At 46.5% G+C, this 25592-nt stretch overlaps 1 protein-coding gene across 1 annotated transcript; it reads right to left on the reverse strand.

Moving 5' to 3' along the window:
• Positions 1 to 2692: 2692 nt before the first annotated feature.
• On the reverse strand, positions 2693 to 24819 carry LOC144104303 (uncharacterized). Its single transcript, XM_077637213.1, has 13 exons — positions 24761 to 24819; positions 23163 to 23400; positions 20444 to 20548; positions 18685 to 19655; positions 14666 to 14728; positions 14503 to 14565; positions 13410 to 13436; positions 13256 to 13312; positions 11688 to 11714; positions 6163 to 6219; positions 5948 to 6007; positions 4215 to 4303; positions 2693 to 3350 (listed from the first exon to the last, which is right to left on the reverse strand). Exons 4-13 carry the CDS (start codon positions 18805 to 18807, stop codon positions 2840 to 2842), a joined length of 1077 nt encoding a protein of 358 aa, XP_077493339.1. The 5' UTR covers positions 18808 to 19655; positions 20444 to 20548; positions 23163 to 23400; positions 24761 to 24819; the 3' UTR covers positions 2693 to 2839.
• Between the last annotated feature and the right edge of the window lie 773 nt (positions 24820 to 25592).

Here is a 25592-nt window from a genome sequence, read left to right on the forward strand (position 1 = left end):
GCTGCATCCTACGCTTGGAAAAACATGACGTCAAAACTCGGCGTACGAAAGGGTCCGCCGCCCAAAGCGTTGCTGACAGACAGGTGGCTGCGATTTGAACAGAAGTAGCAGAAAACTGAGGGAAGCATGCGAATTTCAGTTTTGACTTAAGGAAGGAAAAAAGCGACGTACCTTCTTCTTGAGATCCCAGTGCTGTGTCTAGCGTGACAGAGGAACTACCGAAGCGCGATAGGAGCTGGTTGGTTTCTATAGCGACGAATGATAAACTCCCGGCAGATCTTTTTGTTGTTTTTTCTGTCCTTTTGCAGGCACGCGCAACGGCGTTCGCAGCGAAAACAGACCGGATGGAGCGGGCGCTTATCAGTCCCGGCTCGCAGAGCGAGCGACATGGTAGCGCAAGAAACAGCCGAACGCTTGGCAAAACCTATTGCCAGCGACATCAGTTTGTAAGTGCAGTTGAAAAGACGCCAAAGAAGTGCTGCGGCTTTCATAAACTACTTGCAGAAAAGAATATTTCATTTTAATTAATATTTTGATTTAGTAATTACAGCAATTTAATACATTTTTTTTCTCATGAAAGACTGCCTCATATATGTTTTTTAGTAATATATAAAACAACTTTTTGCTAGCGCCCTCTCTTGGTGTTGTCGAACTGGCAGGCCGCTTGGCCCACTAAGCGCGTGGAATTTTTGTGTTGCGGGGAGGCGCGGTTCGGTTTTGCCGTCGTGTTGCGTTTTGCAAGCGTCTGCGCGCGGAGCCTAAAGAAGATTTAGTTTATCTGCTGAAATAAGCGCCAGGCGTGCTCTGCAGTGTATGTAGAAAACATAGCGGCGTACCGACGTGGCTCTGGGGTGACGAAAGCTTGAAGGAATCATGCAGAGTTCCGCGAGAATTGTCTCGGGAGTCCTGCTGAGCTACCTCACACCTCAACACGGCATGCATCGCGTGGACGCCGGTCGCGGATAATGGTGTCGTTATGGCGAAAGGCAGAGCACGTTATATGCCGCGCACATGTTGGACGTATGAAATGTCAAGTGAGAATGGATGGTGCAGGCGGTGCAGTGCGGGAGAGAGAAATAGCAGCTTTCATGGGGGGCTTTGGATGAACTACGTCGACTTGAGATTTTTTTTTCATCTGTTCCGGCATCACACAGTTCACGGGCGCTTTTGCATATCGACTCTAATGAAAAGCAGCCTTCGCAGCGGGGCTTCGGTTTCGCGATCTCTTGAAGCTCACCAGCCAAACGGCATAAACACTGACACCCCCCTCCCCCTCCCGGATGGCGGGGTCGCTGAAGAGGCTTGTCAGTGACACTGGGTGTATCCTGCTTTTTTTTTGTCGTTATTTATTTTATACAGTGGCGCAAAATTAAAATCACACAACTGGCCTCACTTAGGCAGGCGTGAACTCCTGGAGTTGTAACGACGAGCCGCGGCAAAAATTGGCCCCCACAAAACCTACCCTGTGTCCTGTTCAAGCTGATATCGATCCATTGAACAACAGACGACAAATAATCGTAATAAACCAATCTTCAATCCAAGGCGCTACTGTTCGCTTTGCATTTTCTCGAATCATGAATAACGAAATGGCGCTAAGAGTTTAAGGATTGTGCAAATTTTTTTCATGTAGATTGAGTTAAATCTACCATTGGATGAATCTTATGCGCTGGTCGACGAGTATAATGCAGAAAAAAAAGCCAAAATTGCACGCGAACATCTTTAATTGTGAAGAATTGTGCAACCCCATACTCTCCAGGCGGTGGTTCTGGCTGCCACTTATGATTGGCCCGACAGCCATGACGTCAGACACGAGGGCCTTCTCCAATCGCAGCTTGAAAGCAGGAGGCACGCACTCTGCTGTTTTTGATCATCGTTGCCTTCCTGAGAACAAATTCCGTAGTTATGAACTGCTTCTGATGACCCGAGCTCAACCGCTCGAAGGGCACTGTCACATGGGATTGAGTTCCAGCAAATTTGAACAGCTTACGTCATTCAGCTTCTAACTCGATGAGTCGGCCTCGTTCATCGAAAAATTTCCCTTAGTATTCAGGCTGGTCTGATTTTAATTTTTTTCCCGTCTAAAGCAAGTGTTTGCCCTTTGAACAAAATTATGCACTTAGCAAACCGGTATGCTAGAATGTTTTGTTCTGAGGTAAATTAGTATAATTCATGTCACACAGTGACTGCGAAGCTCATTTTGCTCGAAAAGACAAAAGACCGGTAAACCTGGTTTACCACTATATCAAGGCTGAAAGAAAAGAACCAGTATAATTGCACGCGTGGTTGCTTTTTTTGGATTTCATGCATAAGTATGAGCTGCTTCTTTGGTCATTATAATAAACAGAACACTCCGCAGACACAGTGACACAGACCTAGCTATACGAAGACCAGCCCTTTGCCTGCAAGAACGTCTTGTTGGGATAGTTGGTAATTTTTTATCTTTGGTTAAAGGTGCGAAACACACATACGTACACAAAAGTAGACGGGACTGAGCGCAACTCAAAACTCCTTTATTTAGACACAAAACGCACGGATATATAGCCCTCGTAACCGCAAGAAACACCATCGCGGTTAAGGTCTGATATGATAACGAACGGGTGAAGGATTTCTGTACAGCACAAACGACATGTCGCACTCTACGTAGGTAGCCTCTGGTATCTCGCCACTTTCAAAACGAGCGCTGCATGCTGCGCTAATTGTGATACCGATTATTATACATCCCCTTTTTTTAAACAACAAAAAAATTCGTAGGTCAAGGACAGCTCTTTATCTGCGAAAACAGAAAAGACAAAATTAAAACAAATACCCCTTGGGCATCAAAAATATGTCAGTGACAAAGTCACGGCACTTGTTGAAAGTTCTGGTCATACATTAATCGTCGAGGTGGTCTACGTTGTCTTGTTGACCTCCGGAGTGTCACCGGTGACTGGGAACTTGGCGCAATGCTCGCTGTGCTGGTTGGATTCCGCGGCACGACTCGGTCGTATCGCGGCCACGGAGGGGTAGCGCATGCTAGAAAACTGTCTTCGTGGTTGTAATGAGGGCCGCTGAGGCGAAAAGGTTCTCTAGTTGCGTCGGGTGGGAACAACTCTAGGTGCTCGCGATAGTTGCGTCGCAACACCTGTTCGTATGCCGTCTCGACTACGTAAGAGCTGAGTTGACCAGACGACCGCAGAACCTGAGGCTTGCTTGCCGATGGGCCGTCGTCTATTCCGAACATGTCGCAGTCGTAGAGCGGTGTGGGCGGCCCTCTTGAGTAGTCTTTTCGCTCGTGCTTGCCAGCCAGCTGGCTTTGTTTGATCTGCATGGCTGGGAGCGCTGTTCGTTCCGAGCATTCCAGTGTAGTTGAGCTGCAGGCGAGAAAGGAAAGCCAGAACTTTTGCTTGGTTTCATTGGTTTTGTTCAAGTTTCCCTTAACCACTTGTGCTTTTTTTTTGGGGCGAGTCAGTTTTAGCGGGGAAAGTATGGGCTGAAAGTTACGCATTTGAAATCGTAGACCTTTTGAAAACATTGCGAATTCTCAACCTGAAAACTGATGTGCCTGGTCAATGCATACCTCTACAGGTATGCTATACCTGGAAAATATGTGACTTGTTGCATCCACAGTCGTTTTCGCTGAAGTGTCTGCGAGCAGTTGGACTTCGGGAGAATTGAAGAGGACATCATAAAAGCTTAAGTATGACGGATATCTGCAGCTGAAAGTGTCAATGCTGACACGGTACCAAGGTTAGCCTAATACCGGGAGCATAATCAAATGCTCCCGTGGCGACGTGTTAGCGTACTTTCTACATAGAGCACATGCCTGTAAAAACATCTAGATATCAGTGTTCATCCCGTGCTAGTAGACAGGCGCCATGCCCTTTCTTGCCACTTGTCAAGTTCTCAATTCCCATGAGTGTTGTGTTGTGTTGGGTTTTATGGTACATAGGCAGCTAAGACCATCGTGCGCCAAGCTCAACAATTCCCATGTGACACTGAAGAATTCCTGCCAAGATTTCGCGCCTCATACTGTCCGAAATCTCGACCTTGCAGCTTTTAAAAGGCCCCTCCTCTTACACCGCGGACAGGTCAGTTGCGGAAGACTTGCGTGGCCCTTCAATTGGCTCCCCGTTCTCCAGGTGCCCTAGAACAGCCGCGAGCTCTGTGTCGTTCCGTGTGTCGGATGCGAGTTTTTTCCACGTGGTTTCGCTGATGAGGGAACCGACTGCACTCACTGCGTGCGCTTCGACTTCGTAGTCGTCGACTTGATTTGCTGTGCCTGTGACGAAAGCTGTTGACAGCACGTCCGCCAGCAGTTGTTTTCCTGGAACATAGCGTATGGAAATGTCATAGCGTAACAGGCACGAAAAAATCGCTGTAGATGCAGATACACGTCAAGTACCTAGTGCGCCTTAAACAGAGTGACTTTATGCAAGCGTCAACCGGAACGCCAGTAGAAGAATTCAGTCGCGTACAGAAAGGCGAGAACTCGTTAATAAAACCAACCCCGCTTAAATTTGCGATGCGAGCCGCCGCAGTGGCTCAGTGGTTATGACGCTCGGCTGCTCACCCGAAAGACGCGGGTTCGAACCCGACCGCGGGGGTCGAATTTCGATGGAGGCAAAATTCTGAAGGCCCATGTACAGTGCTAAGTCACCGCACGTTAAAGAACCTCAGGAAGTCGAAATTTCCGGAGCCCTTCACTACGGCTTCCCTCATAGCCTTAGTCGCTTTGGGACGTTAAACCCCATAAACCTAAATTTGCTATTACTTCTGCGTTTTCGCGCTCGCGTTCAAGTTATCCTGTTGGCGTCTCTCTACTGAGGCTGTCGGCACATTGCTTGTCCGCAAGCAATGTTTCGTTAATAATAATAATAATTGGTTTTGGGGGGAAATGAAATGGCGCAGTATCTGTCTCATATATCGTTGGACACCTGAACCGTGCCGTAAGGGAAGGGTAAAGGAGGGAGTGAAAGGAGAAAGGAAGAGAGGTGCCGTATTGGACGGCTCCGGAATAATTTCGACCACCTGGGGATCTTTAACGTGCACTGACATCGCACAGCACACGGGCGCCTTAGCGTTTTTCCTCCATAAAAACGCAGCCTCCGCGGTCGGGTTCGAACCCGGGAACTCCGGATCAGTAGTCGAGCGCCCTAACCACTGAACCACCGCGGCGGGGTCATGTTTCTTTTCCCCAAGCGAGTTTTCTGTTTTCCCGTTTTCTTTGAAGAAGTTTCGCTCAAGTTCGTTTAATCTCATAATGTTATCTGTTTGTGGACTCGACGAGAACTGAATGTAGGAAGGTCACATTCTTACCTTTTAAAATTGAATTTATTTTTGTGTATCGACGCATCTCTGTGTGTGAGTTAATAAAGCACAGCGTTCGGCGCTGAACGGCTCCAATTGGTGTCACTAATTTCTTGCTTGAGAGAAGTCGCTCAAGTATTTCTATTCATTTTCGTAGGGCTGCAGCATTCAATTTAGAGCCCTGTTTATTCAGGAAGGTGCAAGCAGGGAGAAGCCATACAGATGACTTTAAATGACGAGGGACAAAAGACAAGGCGGTCTTTCATGGCGTTCACAGCAGATAAAAGTATCTGTCTACGAATGTTTTCGGGTGATATTCTCATGCTATACTCCCCATATTAGAGGTCGCACTGTGCCGTATTCGAAACCTCATTTTTGACATATCGAAAGAAAATGAAAGATGATAAGATGATAAGAAAGATGATAAGACCCAGGAAGCGAGGCTCTGATTCCACCGCGTCCATTACAGATAGCGCCTCCAGCACTTTAAGCTGAGCGGACAGGCTCCATAGGCGGGAAAAATGTCACACGCTGTAGTCAGGGCACCACGTTACCAGCACATAGCGTGTTGCAACGTTATCCTCGCCATTCTCCGTAGAAAAGGATGTTACAATCCACTGGAGTGAAGGGTGCCAGCGAAAAGCCAGGCTGTTAGCCTTACCTGCGTATCTGAGGTCATTTGTTTTATCACCTCGTGGTGCTTCTCGCATTGCGCTTGAATCTGCAAAAAAAAATATTTGAAATTAAAAGTGTTTGCTTGCTTCCACACCAGCTGATGACTAACTACATGCATCTCTTTGAAAAGTCGTTGAAAGCAGGGTATGGAGACACCTTGCCAACAAAGCAAGCATCAACAAGAAAAAACTGATATCTTACGTTTTTCATATCAATTTGGTGCGAGAGCACTGTCTCTGTCAGTAGTTCATGTTCGCTCTGTGAAATTAAAGAAAGTAATGAGTTAATCGAAGTGACAACTAAATATACTGCATATATGTGTCACTTATATTTAGGAGCCTAAATTAAATTTTAAAAGAAAAGGGTGTGAAGAAGACGACGCAAATTAACCGAAGGATAAAGAAGAGGAAGAAGAAGCATTCGATGAGGTGGAGAGAGATGTTTGGTATAGAAGCATACGGTGACGTAGAGAGAGATGATTGGTGGAGAAAAGAAGACGACGACAAGGCTTACGTGGACTAACACCGAGGCTATAAAAGGGCGAGCGAGAGCGAGGCGTGGGGGGGAACAGCAGAGAAGCGGAGGCTCCGGCGGGTGAGGGACAGTTTGGCTGGAAGAGAAGGACGCCGGCTACTGCTCCGGTGAGCTCGCGTTCTACGACTCCGCATCGTGGACTGCCTGCCGTGCCTGAGCCCGTTCCGGAGAGTCAACAGAGGACGCTACCACCTGCTACGGCCAGGGGTGTCTCCAGTGCTGTTGCAACCCATCCGGGTGGTGCCCCCAACGCCAACAACACCGGCATCATCTCCACGGGCGCTTGGACCTGGAGCTTATACGACGCAGCCAGCGACGCCGCCACCAAAGCCAACACCGGCATCATCTCCACGGGCGCTTGGACCTAGAGCTTGTACGACGCAGCCAGCGACGCCAGTCCGAGCACGGCGAACGCCGCCTCGACGCCGCCTACTGGATCCATACAACGCCGCCGCCACACCGAACCAACCGTGAGCATGAACGTCGACCACGAATAGTAGAACGCTAGTAGTAGACGCTGGTAGTAGTAGTGTGCCCGGGTCGTGTGTATTTATAGCCTTTGTGTGTTGTGTTAGTTTTGTTAGTTTTGTGTTCTAGTGTGTGTGTCGCTTAGGGTGTATTAAATGTGCGTTTGTGTGGGTACACCCGTCGCCTAGTCCATTCTTTCGGTCCGAGTGTTCTCCGGAGAGATCCGTGACAAAGATAAGTAGGGCCCCCTCTCTCAAGAGTTTTTCCATGAAAAACTGCTCACGTCATTCTCATCTTCAAACCATCCAGCCAACCGACTATCTTCTGTGGCGATTCTGGACTCAGCACACACCACACCGAATATGTCCAGCACACACCAAACGCACACCACGAACACAGCACACCAAATTGCGTTTTCAGAACACTAACACACCACTGCCACTGTCGGTACAGAGTCCTTAATAAACATGTTCGTGTACACAACCCACTCCCTCGTATGATCGCATAACACCAACAATAGCAACGACAACAACAAGAGACACATTAACACAGCAACAACATGATATATCCCAGAGACACCCAGAGCTGACCAGTTAGTATAGAGACACCCAGAGCTGACCAGTTAGCTATACAAGTCTAATTTGTGACATATGACCTCAATTTGGCTTGGCCCATCCCAAAACGTCTCCCTCTTGATTTGGAGTAGGGCTGTAATCCTTTGTCTGCATTCAAATTGGGCTTCTCAAGTACCTCATCCCCTCCTGCGTTTTTCTTCCCACTGAACGTGGACACCTCGGCAGCATCACCTGTCTCCTCGGCTACTACCGAACACGCTGCCCTGGGGGCGTACCACCGTACGGGACCTCTTTCTTGATATTTCTTCAACATATTTACATGAAAAACCTTCTTAATGCCATCTATCAATACCTCATAATAGATAGCCTTTTTCTTCCGCGTCACAAGGTACGGGCTTTTTCATTGCATCATTAACTTATCATGATCCATGGGTAGCAACACAAGAACACTCTCGCCTGGATTCAGATATCTATGAATGGCTTTCTTTTCATAACATCCCTTGTGGCGTTCACGCGCCTTTTCCCGGCTTTGATGTGCAAGCCTGCATGTTTCCTCCAGCCTATCCCGCAACTCAAACACGTATGTGTATGTGGTCTTGAGATCTGATGCAATCTCTTTATTAGCCCACAGCTCCTTGAGTATTGTAAGTGGAGTTCTAACGGTTCTCCCATACCACATCTCAAAGGGCGAGAAACCAAGACTCGTTTGTGGTACTTCGCGGTAAGCGAATAAAAGAGCTGGGAGATATCTATCCCAATCAGTAGGTCTCTCCTGGCACATTTTCTTGATCATATTTTTGAGAGTGCCGTTGAACCGCTCTACAAGCCCATTACACATGGGATGGTAAGGCGTCGTCAGTAACTGTCTTACTGACAAAAGGCAGTTAACCTCCTTCATTAGCTCCGATGTGAAGTTCGAGCCCCGGTCACTCAAAATTTCTCTCGGGAACCCATAACGCGAAAACATTTCCACAAGACCATCCGCCACTTGGATACTGTCAATAGTTCTCAGTGGAATAGCGTCAGGATAACGAGTGGTCACGTCAACTAGAGTAAGCACATATCTATTACCTTTGGCGGATACTGGAGAGATTGGCCCCACAATGTCACTCTGAACACCCGGCCAAAGGAACTCCTCGGTGATCCTAGACACCGTTTTTTGAACACCCTGGTGTCCGGCCATAATGGCGTCATGACCTAAGCGCAACACGGTGTCTCGCATATCTCTCTGTAACACCATCTGTTGGACCCGCGTTCCTGAACTAAATACGCATTCCCTGTGCAAAAGACCATTTACCAATTGATTCTCGAATGACGTCCGACTCTTCTTTCTTTTCACCTTTTCCCCGACTCTTTCGAAGCAAGCCTTCAAGGTCGGGTCTTTTTTTTTGGCTAATTGCAATTTCTCCCGGTGTTACGCTCATGCACATCGCACTAGGAGTAGAGAGCGGACGCTGCGTTGCTCGGGCAGTCGCTTGAGCTCTTGTCTCCACTGCCGACGAAAAACTGACTGCACCCGTCTGCGCTATCGCAGGCCTTTCCTCTTTTGTATGTTCTTCACCGTCGAGCATCCTCCACTCGGGATCGGGGCCTTCGACATCTCTTGCACCCGTAATGTTCCCCAAGATGAGATCGTAGATGGGTTGATCTATGCATTTTGCCACTACCTGCCCAGTATAATATGGCGTGGACACTAAAATCCTAGCTTCAGGAAGGTACCTTACTGTGCTGTCTACCAGAGTGACGGCCGACGCTTCCCCTGTAAGATCCTCGTCCTTCACCAGGCTTCTACGAACCAAGACTGTGTTAGCTCCGCTGTCTCTAAGCACCAATATAGGACGGTCTCCTATTTGCCCAACCACCACTGGCATTGCTGCTTTCGACTTGGGTGTTCCACTCACTGCCTCATTTTCCAGCGGCGTTTGCTCTCCTTCCAGCTGTGGAACTTCGGGTGGCGTCACAAGTTCTACCCTTGAGTCGACAACGCATGCAGCTCGGTCCTGCGTTCTGTATCGGCACTCATCCAGAATATGACCCCTCGTCTTACAACCTAGACACACAACCTGCGTTTTTTGGGCAGCACTACTAGTCCGACAGTCAGCTGCACGGTGTCCCACCTTGCCGCAGAGAAAACACCTTACTGGCGCCTTAGACGCACTGCCATATGATCTTGGTTTTGCCGCATCTGTCTCTAAAAGCTTTTGGGTTTCCTCCTTTGCCTTACTCAAATTTCTTAACCATTGTGCCTCGAGGAATTGGTCTGCAGTGTCGGCGAACTCTTCTAATGAACACAACTTTCTTTCCTTCAGGAATAGCGCCAGTATTGAGCTGCAACACGCTAAAAATTGCTCTGTGACCAGCTTGTCACGAACCCCTTCAAAACTCTTTTCATTGTTTGACATATCAAGCCACCTATCAAAATAGTTGGCCAGCCTGCAGGAAAACTGCTTCGCGGTTTCCGAATCCTCAGGTTTCGCGGTGCGAAATCTCTCACGAAAACCCTCTGCCGTAAGCCTGAATCTTTGGAGGAGTGCCTTTTTGACTTTCTCGTAGTCCATGGAATCAGCAGCAGGCATCCTTCCAAAAACATTCAGCGCCTCTCCGACTAAACACATGCTCAATGCCATGGCCCATTCACAGCGCTCCCAGCCTTGCTCCAAAGCTATCCGCTCGAATCGTTGCAGATACGCATCCATATCATCTCTCTTGTCATCAAAAGGAGCCATCAACTTCCTTGGGCCAACTCTGGCCGGTCTAGGAGATTCTGTACCCGCTAAGGAACGCTGATCATTGTCCGTGATCTCCTCATATCCTCCCGCGACATGCGCTTGTTTCCACAAAATAAACTCCTTCTCCCGTTCTAACCTTCTTTTCTCCTGTTCTTCTGCCTCGCGAGCTCTTCTAGCTTCTCGCTCTTCTGCCTCGCGAGCTCTTCTAGCTTCTCGCTCTTCTGCCTCGAGAGCGTCTGCGCGTGCCTGCGCCCTTTCCTCTCTCTGCCTATCAGACTGCTCTTTCTGCCTCTTTCCCTGCTCGTCATATAGACGCAACGCCTCTTCTTTGCTTAACCCCAGCTTGAGCGCCAGCTCTAACGTTTTTGCCAAATCCATACTTTCTGCCGTCGAGAGATCGGAAAAATCCGAGACAAAGCAAAAAATGAAAAGGAAATGTATCCTGGCACAGGCTCGCCACTTATCTTTGTCACGGATCTCTCCGGAGAACACTCGGACCGAGAGAATGGACTAGGCGACGAGTGTACCCACACAAACGCACATTTAATACACCCTACGCGACACACACACTAGAACACAAAACTAACAAAACTAACACAACACACAAAGGCTATAAATACACACGACCCGGGCACACTACTACCAGCGTCTACTACTAGCGTTCTACTATTCGTGGTCGACGTTCATGCTCACGGTTGGTTAGGTGTGGCGGCGGCGTTGTATGGATCGAGTAGGCGGCGTCGAGGCGCCGTTCGCCGTGCTTGGGCTGGCGTCGCTGGCAGCGTCGTACAAGCTCTAGGTCCAAGCGCCCGTGGAGATGATGCCGGTGTTGGCTTTGGTGGCGGCGTCGCTGGCTGCGTCGTATAAGCTCCAGGTCCAAGCGCCCGTGGAGATGATGCCGGTGTTGTTGGCGTTGGGGGCACCACCCGGATGGGTTGCAACAGCACTGGAGACACCCCTGGCCGTAGCAGGTGGTAGCGTCCTCTGTTGACTCTCCGGAACGGGCTCAGGCACGGCAGGCAGTCCACGATGCGGAGTCGTAGAACGCGAGCTCACCGGAGCAGTAGCCGGCGTCCTTCTCTTCCAGCCAAACTGTCCCTCACCCGCCGGAGCCTCCGCTTCTCTGCTGTTCCGCCACAGGCCTCGCTCTCGCTCGCCCTTTTATAGCCTCGGTGTTAGTCCACGTAAGCCTTGTCGTCGTCGTCCTTTCTCCACCAATCATCTCTCTCTACGTCACCGTATGCTTCTCCACCAATCATCTCTCTCCACCTCACCGAATGCTTCTTCTTCCTCTTCTTTATCCTTCGGTTAATTTGCGTCGTCTTCTTCACACCCTTTTCCTTTAAAATTTAATTTGGGCTCCTTAATATATGCGACAATATGTTGTTCCATGCAGTTCACAATGTCATTAGTCACTCACTTGCTTCCGAGAAAGTGCCTCTTTTAGCTGTAAAAAAGAAAAAATAAAATAAGAATTTACCTCTGGCAATACAAAGCGAAGACATGCCCTCCTCTTCATACGAATACATTGTTCCTTTTGCGCGCCTTTAAGAATTCTAAACTTCATAGCTCCCATGCGATGCTTCTTCGCCGATAAGAAGCAGGTAAATAAAATCTGTGCGGAGGGAATGCCCAGGTATGGAGGCATTAATCGTGTCAGAAAGGTTGCCTCCGTGCTTTAGCATGCTAGAAAGGTGCGACGGTAAGTGAGCGGCTCTCCTTCGCTGGTGACTGACCAGAAACTTGAACAGGCGTACTACTGAGCTAGTTTATCCAACAGCTCCGTGTTGAATGCCCTGCTTTAGGCTCAACTGTATACTCCAATGCTCTGCCGTAAACACGCTGAGCTGCAGAAAGCTGAAACAATTACTGTTGTTACTCAAATTGATGCTTGTTCGAATTTTTGCGGACTCGCCTTGAAACAGCAGTGCATTCACCAGCGCAGGCGCTCTACCGAGACGAGCGCCTCACTCTCACGACACAGATATGTGCATATGAACTGCTTTATGCGCTCTGTTTTCGCACTCTTTGGTTACTACTGAATCCAAGGCACTCTGCAGAAGGCACTCTATCCAGAACAGTTGGCGCAGAATGATGAACTGCAAAGAGACAACTCTTACCGAAAGCATATCTTATACACGGTAGGAAAAAATACAAGTGCCGCCGTCATCGGCCTATTTAGCCAGTAAAATGCCTGCGTCGACACAGATTTACAAGCGCGGATCCAATAGCCTATGCTATACTTCCATTCAGTCCGATGCAGTGGCATCCTGTCCTCTTCGGTAAGGATGTTCCGACTTTGAATCAACTGGCGGGAGTAGTTTCATTTTTCAGTTGTAGAGCGAAAGCTACACTCCTGCCGTACAAAAGCTCAAGGTCATGTGGCTATGAAATTTGACCTTCAAACAAGGAGGAGCGGAGGCTTGGCTCTGACGTCTCGCCACGTGACTGGCCACGCCTCGCCACAGCTGCGCGAGTTGAGCCGACGGCGCTCGCTCTCCTCGCAGCTATCGAATCACGTGACTCGCTGCGCCTCGCCACGGCTGCGTACGCGGAGCCGACGGCTACCACGCAACTGTGACGCGCCATTCGCTATATAAAAGCGTGTGGCGTGTGTTTACCTTCGTGTGCTTGCTTTAACAGAGCTTTCGCACGTCTTACTAAGTTCAGCCGGGTTTAACCACTCTAATTTTTTTTCGCCTACAAATGCAGCTATTGCAGCCAGATAAACGTCACCATAGCAAAAAAAAAGAGAGCTGGAGTAAATATTTACTGACAACAATAACTGCATGGAGCTTTGTGATAATTGTTCAACAGGCGCGTTAGGATTTTTAGCGCCTTTAAAGCAAACGTACCAAGGTCTATGGAATTTCAACAGACATAAATGAAGTTCTAAGTTTGTTTACTGGACAGTTTTTTGAAAGTAAAAGCATTAAGTTATTTTGTAGAGGATACAAGGCAACAGTAAGCAAAACTGACGCGACTTACATTCTGTACGTCATCTTGAGTCGAGCGTAATATCACAGTTAACTGTTGAATAGTTTCCTGTAACAAACATGTCAATAATGAAGGACGAAATGAAACAGAAGAGGCGTAAAAATTAATTTCGCACATACAATTCAGTGCGTGCTTTGGGACTTACATCTTTTTGAGAAAGTTCCATTTTTAGCTGAAAAAAAGAGGAAAAGAAGGAAGAAGAGATTAAAAGTGACCGCTGAAATATTAAGACATGTCATGCCTTGCAGACCGCAGTGATGAGTTTATACGTACTTCAAAAGTTTGGCAGTACTACTGGCGCACTGAAGCGCAGGTAATTTTATCAGACAAGTAAGCGAGAGAGGAAAAAGTAATTATCTATATAGTAATTAAAGTAATTATCCCCAATTTTCAGCAACTCCTCAGCAAATGTCAAGAGCTGAATACCTCAGGGGGGCCCAAAGAAAGCACATCGAATGTTTTTCAGAAGGCACTGTGACTTGAAATGTTTGTGCCCAATTCGATTAACACACTCAAAGGCGTGTATTCGCAGTGAGCCACTTATACCTAATCCACGAGTCAAAGTGCACCAAGTGCGCTACGTTCCGAACAAATGTACTCATGTAGACAAATTTAGCGTAGTATGCTTGAAGCAGTGGAAAAAAAAACCATTGCAGGAAAATATTGTTAAACAAACTACTTCTTATGGCATTCTAACTCCATTTAATGATAAGAGTGTGCTCAGTGATTTAACGGCAAATTGTGTTCCAGCAGGAATACAGGGCCAGTTTTTCGCTCTGCGAATCCGAAGAGCGAGTTTCAAAGGGAGATAGAAATTGATATCCTAAGTTAAGATTGGATCCCAGAGGATATTTTGCTCCTTCGCGGATTCAGGGACACGCTCTGAATCACCGATTGCAATACGCCATTACATAATAATTATTGATAAGGGAATGACGCAGTAAAAGAGGTACTCGCAATTGGTAGAGGTGGCTTTGAGCTACGCCTTAGAGTTTGCTGGGATGCTCGTACATAGTTCAACATTTCTAGAAACATTTACTTAATGTTAGGTAGAAAATGCGCTGTTGAAGGTGATATATGTCACTGCTATCTACATCCAGTAAAATAGGCTTCGAAGCCTAAGAAGCTTTTTTTGTCAACGAAGGAAAACAAAACAAAACAAAAACATGTTGCCAGGAGAAGATTGCGGCGCACTGCAAATCAAGCAAATAACAGTGCTCATCAGCTCATTCGCTTACCTTTGCTATTTCGTTTTTCTGAACATTGATCTGGGACTCGGATCTTTTTCGGTAGAGATGAAGCTGCAAAAATAAAAGGTGGATATGGCTTTAATATTCAGAATGTTTCAACATTTTGAAAAATTAGAATTAGGGAACCATGCGATGCCTTCCATCCACCTACCTCTGCAATTTCAGTTTTCAGATAACGGATTTCAGTCAGAGTTTCTTTCATGAACTCAACCAGCTGAAACATAGATAAGGAGGACTGGGTCAACAGTGAGAACGTAAGGTTGACACGCTTACTTTAAAAGAATTTATGTAAATTTCAGCAGGCCTAGCTGAACAGGGAACTCAAAAATATCCCACAACCAAAAGAGGCGGTCGCGGAGAGGTAGGCGTTATACAAAGTGTGTTGAAAATGTCATTTTGCTTACATTTCTTAGAATGGAGGTTTATTTTGTACTTATATTGTCGTACAGAGCAGATAATTGGGAACATACGGGACGTTAACAGTCCAAGCCAGTGAAAGCAGGTTGTACTTAACAGGTTCCATCTTCTAAAGTAACATGGGTTATAGGGGTGCCTTAGGAAGGGCTCCGTAAGGAACTTCAGGAAGATAACTCTAATGGGGCACTTCTTGCTTATCAGGCTGTTATCAATGCCATCTTCTTTTGATGAGCGAAACCTATAAAAACCTGAAATAATGACCGCTGATGCTATACGCAATTCTAACGTGCAAATGAGATGCCACAGAGCCTCTTATTCACCACTCTTCTTGAGGAAACACAGGATTAAACAGAAGCAAACGAGGACGAGAACTCATACTGCCCTATTTGAAGCAATGATTTTGTCCTTTTATCTTACTTGATGCTCTCGGCTATGAATAAAATTGCAAATAGGAGGGTAAAAGTGGCAAGCGCAATGAATATCAAATGCTACTCAATAATGTGGCAGTTTGGGTTGATTTTATAATTGGTTTTTATGGAAAGGAAATGGCGCAGTATCTGTCTCATATATCTTTGGACACCTGAACCGCGCCGTAAGGGAAGGGATAAAGGAGGGGGTTGATTTTCGTTCCTGTTTTCTGCCGGGCGCTACGCGCAGATAAATATTATGAAAGCGTTCGGGTTGTGAATATTCCCTTTTCGCATGCTGTTTTTTTTTCGGGGTTGGCGCCTCAAGCCAATGAAAACAAAAGAAACTTGCATCGGCGAGTTGTTTAGGTGTGGCTGGAGATTTATAAATGTTTACGCTGGTAAAGCCAGCTTAATTATTTGGCAATATTGTGTTCATGTCTCAACCAATAAAAAATCAACTACAGGCGTCCATTGCGGCAGCAAGGCTTAATCCAGAGAAGAAATTATGCAAGGCCCAGTCCGAAGAGAAAATTATGCGTTTGGGCTGATGTAAAATCACTTACTTCCGTGGATGGAACATTTTGGTTGGAAAACATGGCTCCTTTCGAAAATTATTGGAAGGACAGAGAATAATATTGACGATTACGCAAGAACCCGGCAACCTGGGAAATGCATAGAGAAATCGCAGACGATAACTGCAGGACTGCGCTTCCCAGAAATCGTAGCACCATTCTGGAGCCTTACTTAAAACTGACCCGCCGCGGTGGCTCAGTGGTTAGGGTGCTCGACTACTGATCCGGAGTTCCCGGGTTCGAACCCGACCGCGGCGGCTGCGTTTTTATGGAGGAAAAACACTGAGGCGCCCGTGTGCTGTGCGATGTCAGTGCACGTTAAAGGTCCCCAGGTGGTCGAAATTATTCCGGAGCCCTCCACTACGGCACCTCTTCTTCCTTTCTTCTTTCACTCCCTCCTTTATTCCTTCCGTTACGGCGCGGTTCAGGTGTCCAGCGATATATGAGACAGATACTGCGCCATTTCCTTTCCCCAAAAACCAATTATTATTATTATTATTATTAAAACTGAACAGAGTACGCTGGTTGCCAGAAGAATCGATGATGAACGAAGGACAAAAACTGCTTAAAGGCGTCTAAGTCTCTGTGCATGAGTAAATTTCAAGTAATTTATATTCCAAGAATCCATGTTGAAGAACGAAAAATCGGCTGGCATTGTTTTCTTTTGAAGGTCAACAGATTGCTAATTAGGTGATTCTTGCCAATGTGCACACCTTAGTGTTAGAGCGAATTGATCAAAAACTCAAAGTTCTTTTGTAGCCATATGGGTGTGCTAGAGGTTATACTTGAATTTTTACAAATTCAGATATACTGCAAAAGGACTCTTTTTGTGAAGTCACTAATCGCAGTAATCCAATCCCTAACCTATTTTGAAAGCGAGCTCAATTTATCGCGAATAACTCGCAGAGTGCGACGGAATATTCAGCTTTGCAACAGCCATTCTTTGTATGATGTGCAAAGATAGCTTCTAGGAAGCGATAACTAATTAGTTGAACTCAAGTTGCAACGATATAATTCCCAGGGCGAAGGAATGGTTACATAGTATGTGCAAGCGCAAAAATTTTGACGATGACCTCAATGAGAAAAAAATTATGGGAGCACCTTAGCAATTCTTGTGATGTGTGAATGCGAGAGCATTGCTTGTCGCTGAGTTGTTGTCGGCGGCTTGGGGGGGGGGTTAACCTTGTTTCGCTGCAAGAGCTCCCTTCGCACGTTCCACTGCGCTGCGATGGTCGCGTATTTCGTGAACAGTGAACTGCGCCTCCGGTCATGCTTTACTGTCTCGCCTGATGATGTAGACTCGAGTGATTAAACTTGGACGATGAAGAAGACTCCATAGGGCCGCAGCCCCCCTGTCCAAAAGATGAAGGCCATATTATGGTGGCGGCGGGGAGTTTCCCTTTTGTGTAACCTCTAGCTGCCTTTACATTAATACGACAGTGGCGCATCGTATTTTCTAGCGTATCTCACGTAGGCGAGACGCGATTGTTTAGATCAGGAACATCAAACTAATATTGTTATGCGGGAAGCATTGAGAAAATGTCCTCCCCTGCGGGCCAGTCACCGAAACATAAAAAAAGAGGGCTAGGGGGTCAATAATAATGGCGTATGCTGTAGTATGCGGCGTCTGGATTTCAATGTCTGCAAGCAGCATGTGGGCTCTCAGGCATGCAACAGTTACTTCTGGTCAAGAGGACGTCTCCTCAGCCCAAACTGTGTGTCTTTGTAGGAACGTTTGCATGACACTGCGGTTACAGGTACTCATTGAATGCGCTGAAAGAAACAAGCAAAGTGGCGATCAGCCTAATTTGGTCTTCATTCTATGTGCCTTAACACTTGCACAGAATTCCTTGATCTCCATTTGTTAAAACTAGTGGATAATCATTTCCACCAGGTAAATGTGCAGGCTTTCATACGTGTAGTCTTTTTCACCTTGGTGTTCCTGGTATTTCGAGCCGCAGTTTTCCTGCTTAACTACTCAATCGGGGAAACGAACGTGCGGGCAGGAGCGAGGTTTGAGGAATGAGGGGGGACAAAGCTTTCGCAGGGTTGCTGGCAGTGAGGACGTCCGTGGCCTGATGGAAATTGAAGTTATAAATGGCAGATGGGCATCCTTTGTGCTCTCAGTAAGGAGGTGAGAACTTCACAAGGGCTGCAGAGATTTTTGTCTTTTCCTACCGTTGCCATGACAATGATAGGATGCTCCGGCTGGCTTTCCTCTGACGGCCATTAGGGGAATTGAGGCTGAAGCATGAATTCGCTGGACAGTGGCGCATAAAAAAAGTTTTTTACCTCCGGTCTGGCGAAGTCCTGATAACTCCATTTTGTGGGAAACGATGCGATGTGTACTCAATAACGGTATAACAATTGACGCTGTCATATCATTCTGGAAAGGGTGATTTGAATCACTCAGTCCACTGAAAGGACATTCTCGAGAACGGCTACTCATTCGCATGCTCAGACCATGCGTTCCATTGAGTTCCACTGAGCTCTCTTATGTTTATGACGACATCCTTTATCGCGGGTTTGATCCCGGCCGCGGCGATCTAATTTCGATGGAGGCGAAATTCTAGAGGCCCGTGTACTGCGCGATGTCGGTGCACCTGAAAGAACCTCAGGTGGTCTAAATTTCTGGAGCCTTTCACTATGGCGTCCCTCATAGCCTGAGTCGCTGTAGGACGTTAAACCCCAATTTCCCAGAAACATCTATTGTGGGAAGCTTTTAGTTTAAAGAATTCCACAAGAAAAAGAATATATAAGGCTACACCTACCTCAGGGCTGAGGACCTGTTGCTTCTGTGTTGATTGGGGTTTTCGGAGAGCTTTGCAATCTTTGACATGACGGCCGACGAGTCTCTTTGTGAACTCTTCATGGCAATGGGGGCATTTAGTCATCTTTAGTGAAGGAAACTGTAAAGGTGCCGTGGAGAAAATCAGTACGAAAAATATGGTTCCCAAAATAGCTTTGTCGATTGCCAATGAGTAGTACGGGTTTTTAATCAAGAGAGGAGGTACGGAGCAGAAATCTTAAAAAAACAAATCAAATTACTTTGAAGGCAGAAATATTTCAAGAATAGCAAACATTGATCTCATATGACTAAACTTTTTCCAGCGAAAATTGATGTTTAGCACGAGAGAACGTTAGTCACGTGTCAGGCGTCATGACGACGCGTCTAAGTACTTTCTGAGTGTATATGAAGCAGTCCGGAATAGTGAAAACGCAGGTCGAGCCCAGTACCTCCATACTGGGCTCAGTAAGTACAGAGCAGAAGTTCGTAGAAATAAAGTGCGCTGGGATTTTTCGCTTTCTTGTAACTAAAACATTAGAGTCACTTTAGTGCCTAAGCAGAGGCACAGAGTCAAGTTTTTATTTTACAATAAGAATAAATAAGAGCTATCACCCGTTTTAGAGGTTCTTATCGGTGATAACCGGACTGTGCAATCCTGCACGTTGACCTGAAATGCCTTCTATGCCAATGTCCTGTGAGTTCCCAGGGAAAAGTCGCTCTTTTCTTGTAATAAGCAGCTTGGGTCTGCATCATTTGTTGCTCACTTAGGTGTCCTCTGTGAACTCTTCCGCTGCAGTAAATGTTATTCGTCATATCGATACCAGAACTAACTGCTAAATAAAATGTTAAGAGGAGGAGAAAAATGTGAATCCGCGTTACCGAAAGAGAAGCAGGCTGGTCACTGTTGGCCGGAGGGTCAGCAACCTGGCCGCAAGAGCATCGCCTAAGATGTGCCTAGGAGGAGAAATAAAAGGTTTTTTTTTCGGCAGCACGAAATGCTTACTTGAGAGTAGTGTGAAAAAAAAATGCGCACAAAATGATTACGAGACATAATTCGAGAAATTAAATTAGTAGCCAGTTAATTTATTGAGGAAAAACTCCCTGAAGTAAAGTATAAAACGCCGCTTTCAATCTGCGCGATACAACAGACAGAGGAAGGTGGACACCTCTACAAACATTTCTTTAGACAGTCTATAGACTGTCTACAGACTTTTTTCTATAAAGACTATAGATTGACCATAGAGAAATTTTAGATAATGAAGTATAGACAATACAGATCCTATAGACAGTCTTCGACAATCTATAGATTTATGTCCATAGACTTTTACACAACTTCTGCCTATAGACAGTCTATAGACTGTGAATAGACACAATGAATTATATATAGGAAGGCAACAGAGTCTTGAAGAAGCCTGCAGGGAGTCCGCAGACCGCTTTCATATGGGCATAGACATGTACAGAGCGCAGTTCGTCCTCCTTCAGCTGTCCCCGTTATTTTCTAGAAGTTTGAGCAGGAAGGAAGTGCACCAAGTATCCCGCCAGAAGACGCTTCTTATAATACGGCAGTTTGAAGCTAGAAAACAGGTGCCGGAAAATGAGGAATACGCATATTTCGCATGTGAGCTGCTTGCAGATAATTTGTTTCTTGGATAGTTTTGAGCAAGCATCGCAGTGTTTATGGGACGCATACCGCAAAAAATGTTCAAAGCCCAGAAAAATCAGTGCCAAGTAACCTTACGAACCTTGAGAGCGATGAAAGTTATTTGTACTGGATATTCCGGAGTGGCGTTGGGACAGATGACTTTCATTCTTGTGATTATGTGCCGGGCTGATCGATCTACAATGAGCTGGAGAATAAGAAAAAAATGAGTATCAATCAGAAACATTTATATGTTTTGAGGAATTTGAAGTAAATAATAAAGTAGAGATGTATTTATTTATCTCCGATACTTCAAATACCCCTGGGTGTAGGGTTTTATATTAGACGAATGTTAACATGAATTAACAAAAAAGTTGTTCGATGGCAGTTATGAAGTGGCTGGGGTAAGAGTGAAGGATGAGGTCAGCGGGAAGATTGTTCCAGTCGATCGCACGTATAGAGAACACAAATTTTTGATGGTAAGAAAATTTCTCGCGACTAATGGAGGAAGGGTCCATTAGTGATGCAGGGTTGTTTTTCGGCAACTGCCGGGCAAGATAATTTTATCATTACACACGCTGAAATAAGAAAAATGTACCTCGATACGAAAAAGGTAACTTATTTTTTACAGATGCCGCAGCGTATTCGAGCATCAAGCCGAAACAGTTCGCGTTTATTTTGCGCTTGAGTGGTTGAGTATTTTATTTATTTTCGATAAGGCGTCGCAAGAACCGCGACAGCGCCAAGTGCATTGCAAAACGGGAACCAATTTTAAACAGGCTGAATAGTGCACTGGACGCAGCTTCTAAATACATGTGGCTGGTGGGCTTGCCGTTGGCAGACGGCCAGGGAGCGTCGTGGCGGAGAGGCCGCGAGTTCGGGGTTTGGGATGCTTGCAAGCACGTTTTTAATTTCTTCGAATCACAAGAGTGGTTGGCGCCTTGAAGTTACTAGTTTTGCTCGAAGTGCATGGGCCCGCGTTGGCAGCTAGGTTTCAATTAAAAAGATCATAGCAGCCGTTGATTTCTACGCTAGCCATTGAATAGATTAACCAGTCAGCGACTATCTGCGGCGTGACCTAACCTCGGTAAAATTCTTAGGAGAAACATTGGCGTCGACTGGTGTGAGAAGATGTGCCCTCGCTGTCTACTGACACACCTGCCGCGCAGTATGTTGCCAGCCGAGGCTGCGTGCAATTATCATTAATCTCCGGTATTTGTCTACAGTGTTTTACCCGACAATTACTGTTAGCTCGCCGCCCTAATGAATCGGTGGCCGAGTAATGCATGTTACTCAAAGACACAGCGGCTCTGGTCAAAAAATGCATTGCGGTAGCGTGTCTGACTCACAACCCGAAGGCTCGAGGGTCAAAGGTTTTCGATGCGCCACTGGTGTGGCTGGTGCCATCTATGGGAGCCTGTTGTAATTGACTATAGTCCTAAGTTTCCGGCCACGCTGCCGGCAACGCCGGCTTTACTGCGCCACGAGGCCTATACGCTTTCGTGTGATATAATGTCGAGCAAATAAAAAATGACGCGAACTTGGCCTTGTATAACCGTGTATCTTGAACGCAATTTAAAATACGGCATGGTAACAAAAAACAAAAAACTCCTTGGTCGGGAACGAGCTGGTCGGCGCCCAGTTCGCACCAAGGCTCCGGGCGATAATTACTTCAGTAGGAGAGAAACCTGGACAATTTGTTGAGAATTTGCCTCACTGCAACAGTGTGAGGAGGAACCCAAGAACAGGACAAGCGCCCTGCTTTTGTTGCCTCGTTCTAGGTTTCCGTCATTCGCGTTGTTCCAGCATGGTGATAATTGCGTGCGCCGATAAACCTATGTTCTCTTTGCGCAATTGTTTTCATACTGTGATGATCAATGCAGCGACGAATGAACGTAAGGGCTTCCGTAGTGCGAAATCTTAGCTGCATACAGCCATAGACAGCGTCGAGACTCGGAATTCGCGTTTTTCTACCGCGACCCATTGGCGCTGGGGTCCACGAGACACCTATTGAGGCCCATTTAGTTTCTCTTTTCCGCTAGTAAGTGCAGCCCGCAGTGAAGCAGCTGCTCCATACACGGTATACATGTGCAGAACGCCGGCACGAAGCAGCCGCCCAGTTCCGCCAGTATAGCTGCGGTAGGCACAGTGAGGCGGGACCTGTTTTGCCTACAGTACTAAAGTCGTTAATGACATCAGCGCCACCGCATCTTCGTGACGTAGCGGCGGGAAGTAGGTGTACATGGTATTTCCATTACTTTCTGTATATAATACGCGCAGCGGTCAGAGAGCTACTAGCGATAAAAACAACCATTATTTATGCGCCTAGTGGGACTGTTTGGCTTTTAACGTGTGTGGAGAAAATGACAACAAGAAAGTAGGGAACCTGGAATCAGCATCAGGGTAAACGAGTTATAAAGCATAACAGGCTTTGGGCAAACAAGTAGGGCACTAATAAAAGAGAATATTAACCTATATTGCAAGCGGTGTCTCAAGTATATAAAACTTTCTAGGAGACAAAGATTCCCCCAGTCAATGCGCGGAAAGCGTATTGTTTTTACATGCGCGTTAGCCGTGGACCCTCCGTTTTCTTAACAAAAGCGGATTTCAATCTACATGAATCTTTAGCATCTTTTTGATACGAGTAGTAGGTTCATATCATCATATACATTCATGTATAGAAGGTGTTGTTTGTCCTCACATTCCTAGCCGGATGACAATGTCGCCTAACAGCTTCAAGTTCATGACAGTTTAGAGGCTCTGAAGCGAATCAATGAAAAAAAAAGAAATCCCGGCAAGACTGGGCCAAACTTGTTACTCACTTTTGAGACGTGGTATTTTCTTTCGCACTCAGGGCACTCAAAGATATGCCCCCTGCTGCACATCGTCATGCAGGAAGTGCAGTATCCATGACCTTCGGAATCTCTGTGCAGGATGGCCGACACACTGTCGCACTGTGCGCACACAGCATTTGATGGTAAATCGTCGCAGAAGGTCACAACCAGGTCTTCGGGAATTTCGGGCGCAAAACCTCGGACCCCCACCTTGCCTGGCATGGTTCTGCAAGTATTGCGAAAGACGTGTTCGCCGAGACATTTTTCTTGGAGATAGCTGCAACAGATAAAACGTGATGTACTCAAATCCTGCAGTTTTGAGTGAAACGGTCTGACATTTTGCGCTGTGATGGCTCCTTGATCTCTTGTAAAATCGACAGTAAATGACGAATGAATTGGGCGGCTCTTTTTGGAGGTTTATTCCTCTCAGTGCCAGTTTAAAAATAAACTGCGTTAGAGCACTTTAGCGCAGTCGGCTAGGCCACAAACTGACCACTTTCAAAATACGTTTCACTCAGCGTGCTTCAATGCTCCCATTAAACAATAGAAAAAGTAAGAAGCCTAGCTGACTGTAGAAATTTCCTGCCGGAAGAAATGCAGTAGCATATTCCTTTCCTTTTTATGGAGTACCCAAAGAGTACCCAAAAAAATTCTGGCCACATCGCGCAAGAATGCATGCACAGCAGAGCAACCCCCCCCCCCCCCCCCCCCCCCCACCAGGGCACGTAACTCGTCGAAATAGCCAAAATTTCTTGGGGCACAGTACTGAGGGGTACTGAGGGTAACCACGTTTCCGAAGGCCTAAAATCGGATATGGATAATACTTTCCAGCACGGGCTGCACGCCTCTCAATAATTAAGGAGCCTAACAGTAATAGTTAAAAGCTAACTATTCAATATTAGTTAACCAGCCTACTAGTTAGCACGTATTGGTTATATTCTGATGTACTATAACTGTGGTAATGCTATGCCGAAGAAAACGCTCTTCTAACTCGAAAAGGCTATCTTTAAAAATTGCGTAAAGTCTTAGGTGCAGTTTAGAAGAACTACTGGTGAGGCTAGTTGGTGCATGGTTGTTCTTAAGACGAGTTGCGCCCACGAGAAGACAAACACAGGTAGAAAACAGTAAGAGGGAAAGAGTGCAATTCCGCCTTTCTGTTTTCTTCCCATGTCTGTCCTTTCGTGTGCACAACTCGTCTTACGAACAATCTTAGGTGTAGCACCCTGTATAGGGGGGACGCAACTAACCTTCATTGTTTCTGGAAGCGTAATATCGCGTTTAAACCGCGGTTGAGCTGGCGACAAGGCTGCCGCGATCCATTAAATACATCAATATTTTTAGGAAGAGTTGTGAGCAATGCTGGAATCGTGAGATGCAACAAAAGGTGGTTGAGTGGCGCGGGTGGCAATGGCTGCATTCTAAGCCTGCGACACGGTGATCTGAGAACTCGGCGCACAGAAAGTGTCCATCGCTCACGGTGTTGCTGACGGACACATAGTTGTGACTTGGGGAAGAAAAACACAAGAAGACTGGAAGAAGCATGTGGATATTGAGTTCTGAGCGATGGAAGAAAAAGAGCGCCGTACCTGCTTCTTGAGACCCAAGCGCTGCGTCTAGCGTAAGCGAGGAAGTACGGCGGCCCGATAGGAAGCCGGCGGTTTCTATAGCGACCAATGATAAGCTCGCGTGTGATATTTTCATTGTTTTTTTCTGTCCTTTTTGCAGGCACACTCATCAGCGTACGCAGCGAAAAATGACGAGAGAGAACAGGTGCTTATCAGTTCCGGTTCGCAAACCGACCGAGGTTCGTGTACTACGTGATAGCGCAAGAAAGAAAAAAAAACGCCTCGCAAAATCTATTGCCAGCGACATCAGTTTCACAGTGCGATTGGAAAGACGCGAAATACCACTTATGGGAAAATATTTTATAATAATTATTGTTTTTTTAGGAATTATAAAGCTTTAATAATTCCATGTGCTTAAAAAGAACAACTCGTATTTGTTCTTGGTCATAAAACCATAACTTGTCTCTAGCGCCCTCTATTGGTTTTGTAAATCCGGCGGACCGCTTAGCGCATGAAAAGTCCGTGCGGCAGCTTTTTTCCGTGCGGGGATGCGCAGTTCAGTTTTGTCGTCATGGTGCGTTTTGCAAGCCTCTGCGTTCAACGCGAGTAATATGGGTCAAAGACTTTCGCATGTTGTGTTGTTTCTCCAAAAGCTGGTAGTGACAGGGATACGATGGCTGTATGCGCACGGTGAGAACTGTAATTGCTGCAGCTTGCGTGCATTGCCGGACAGTCCGACGATGGTGGGTCCAATCTTGGGCCCCGATAGGCGGGAAGTGAGGCGTGGTTTGCGAATGCACAGCTGAACGACCGTTGTCTTGCTGCGTCCCCTTGCAAAAATGGTCTATAGATA

This window comes from Amblyomma americanum, chromosome 9 (assembly GCF_052857255.1).
Source record: "Amblyomma americanum isolate KBUSLIRL-KWMA chromosome 9, ASM5285725v1, whole genome shotgun sequence".
Lineage (NCBI taxonomy): Eukaryota > Metazoa > Arthropoda > Arachnida > Ixodida > Ixodidae > Amblyomma > Amblyomma americanum.

What these genes read in the sequence shown, in the direction of transcription:
- LOC144104303 (XM_077637213.1), bottom strand. Translation starts at nt 18,807, where the DNA reads ATGACTAAATGCCCCCATTGCCATGAAGAGTTCACAAAGAGACTCGTC. An exon ending in AGAAAAACGAAATAGCAAAG is followed by an intron (nt 13,437 to 14,502) that starts GTAAGCGAATGA and finishes TCTTTTTTTCAG; the next exon opens with CTAAAAATGGAACTTTCTCA. An exon ending in ACCAAATTGATATGAAAAAC is followed by an intron (nt 6,008 to 6,162) that starts GTAAGATATCAG and finishes TTTTTTTTGCAG; the next exon opens with ATTCAAGCGCAATGCGAGAA.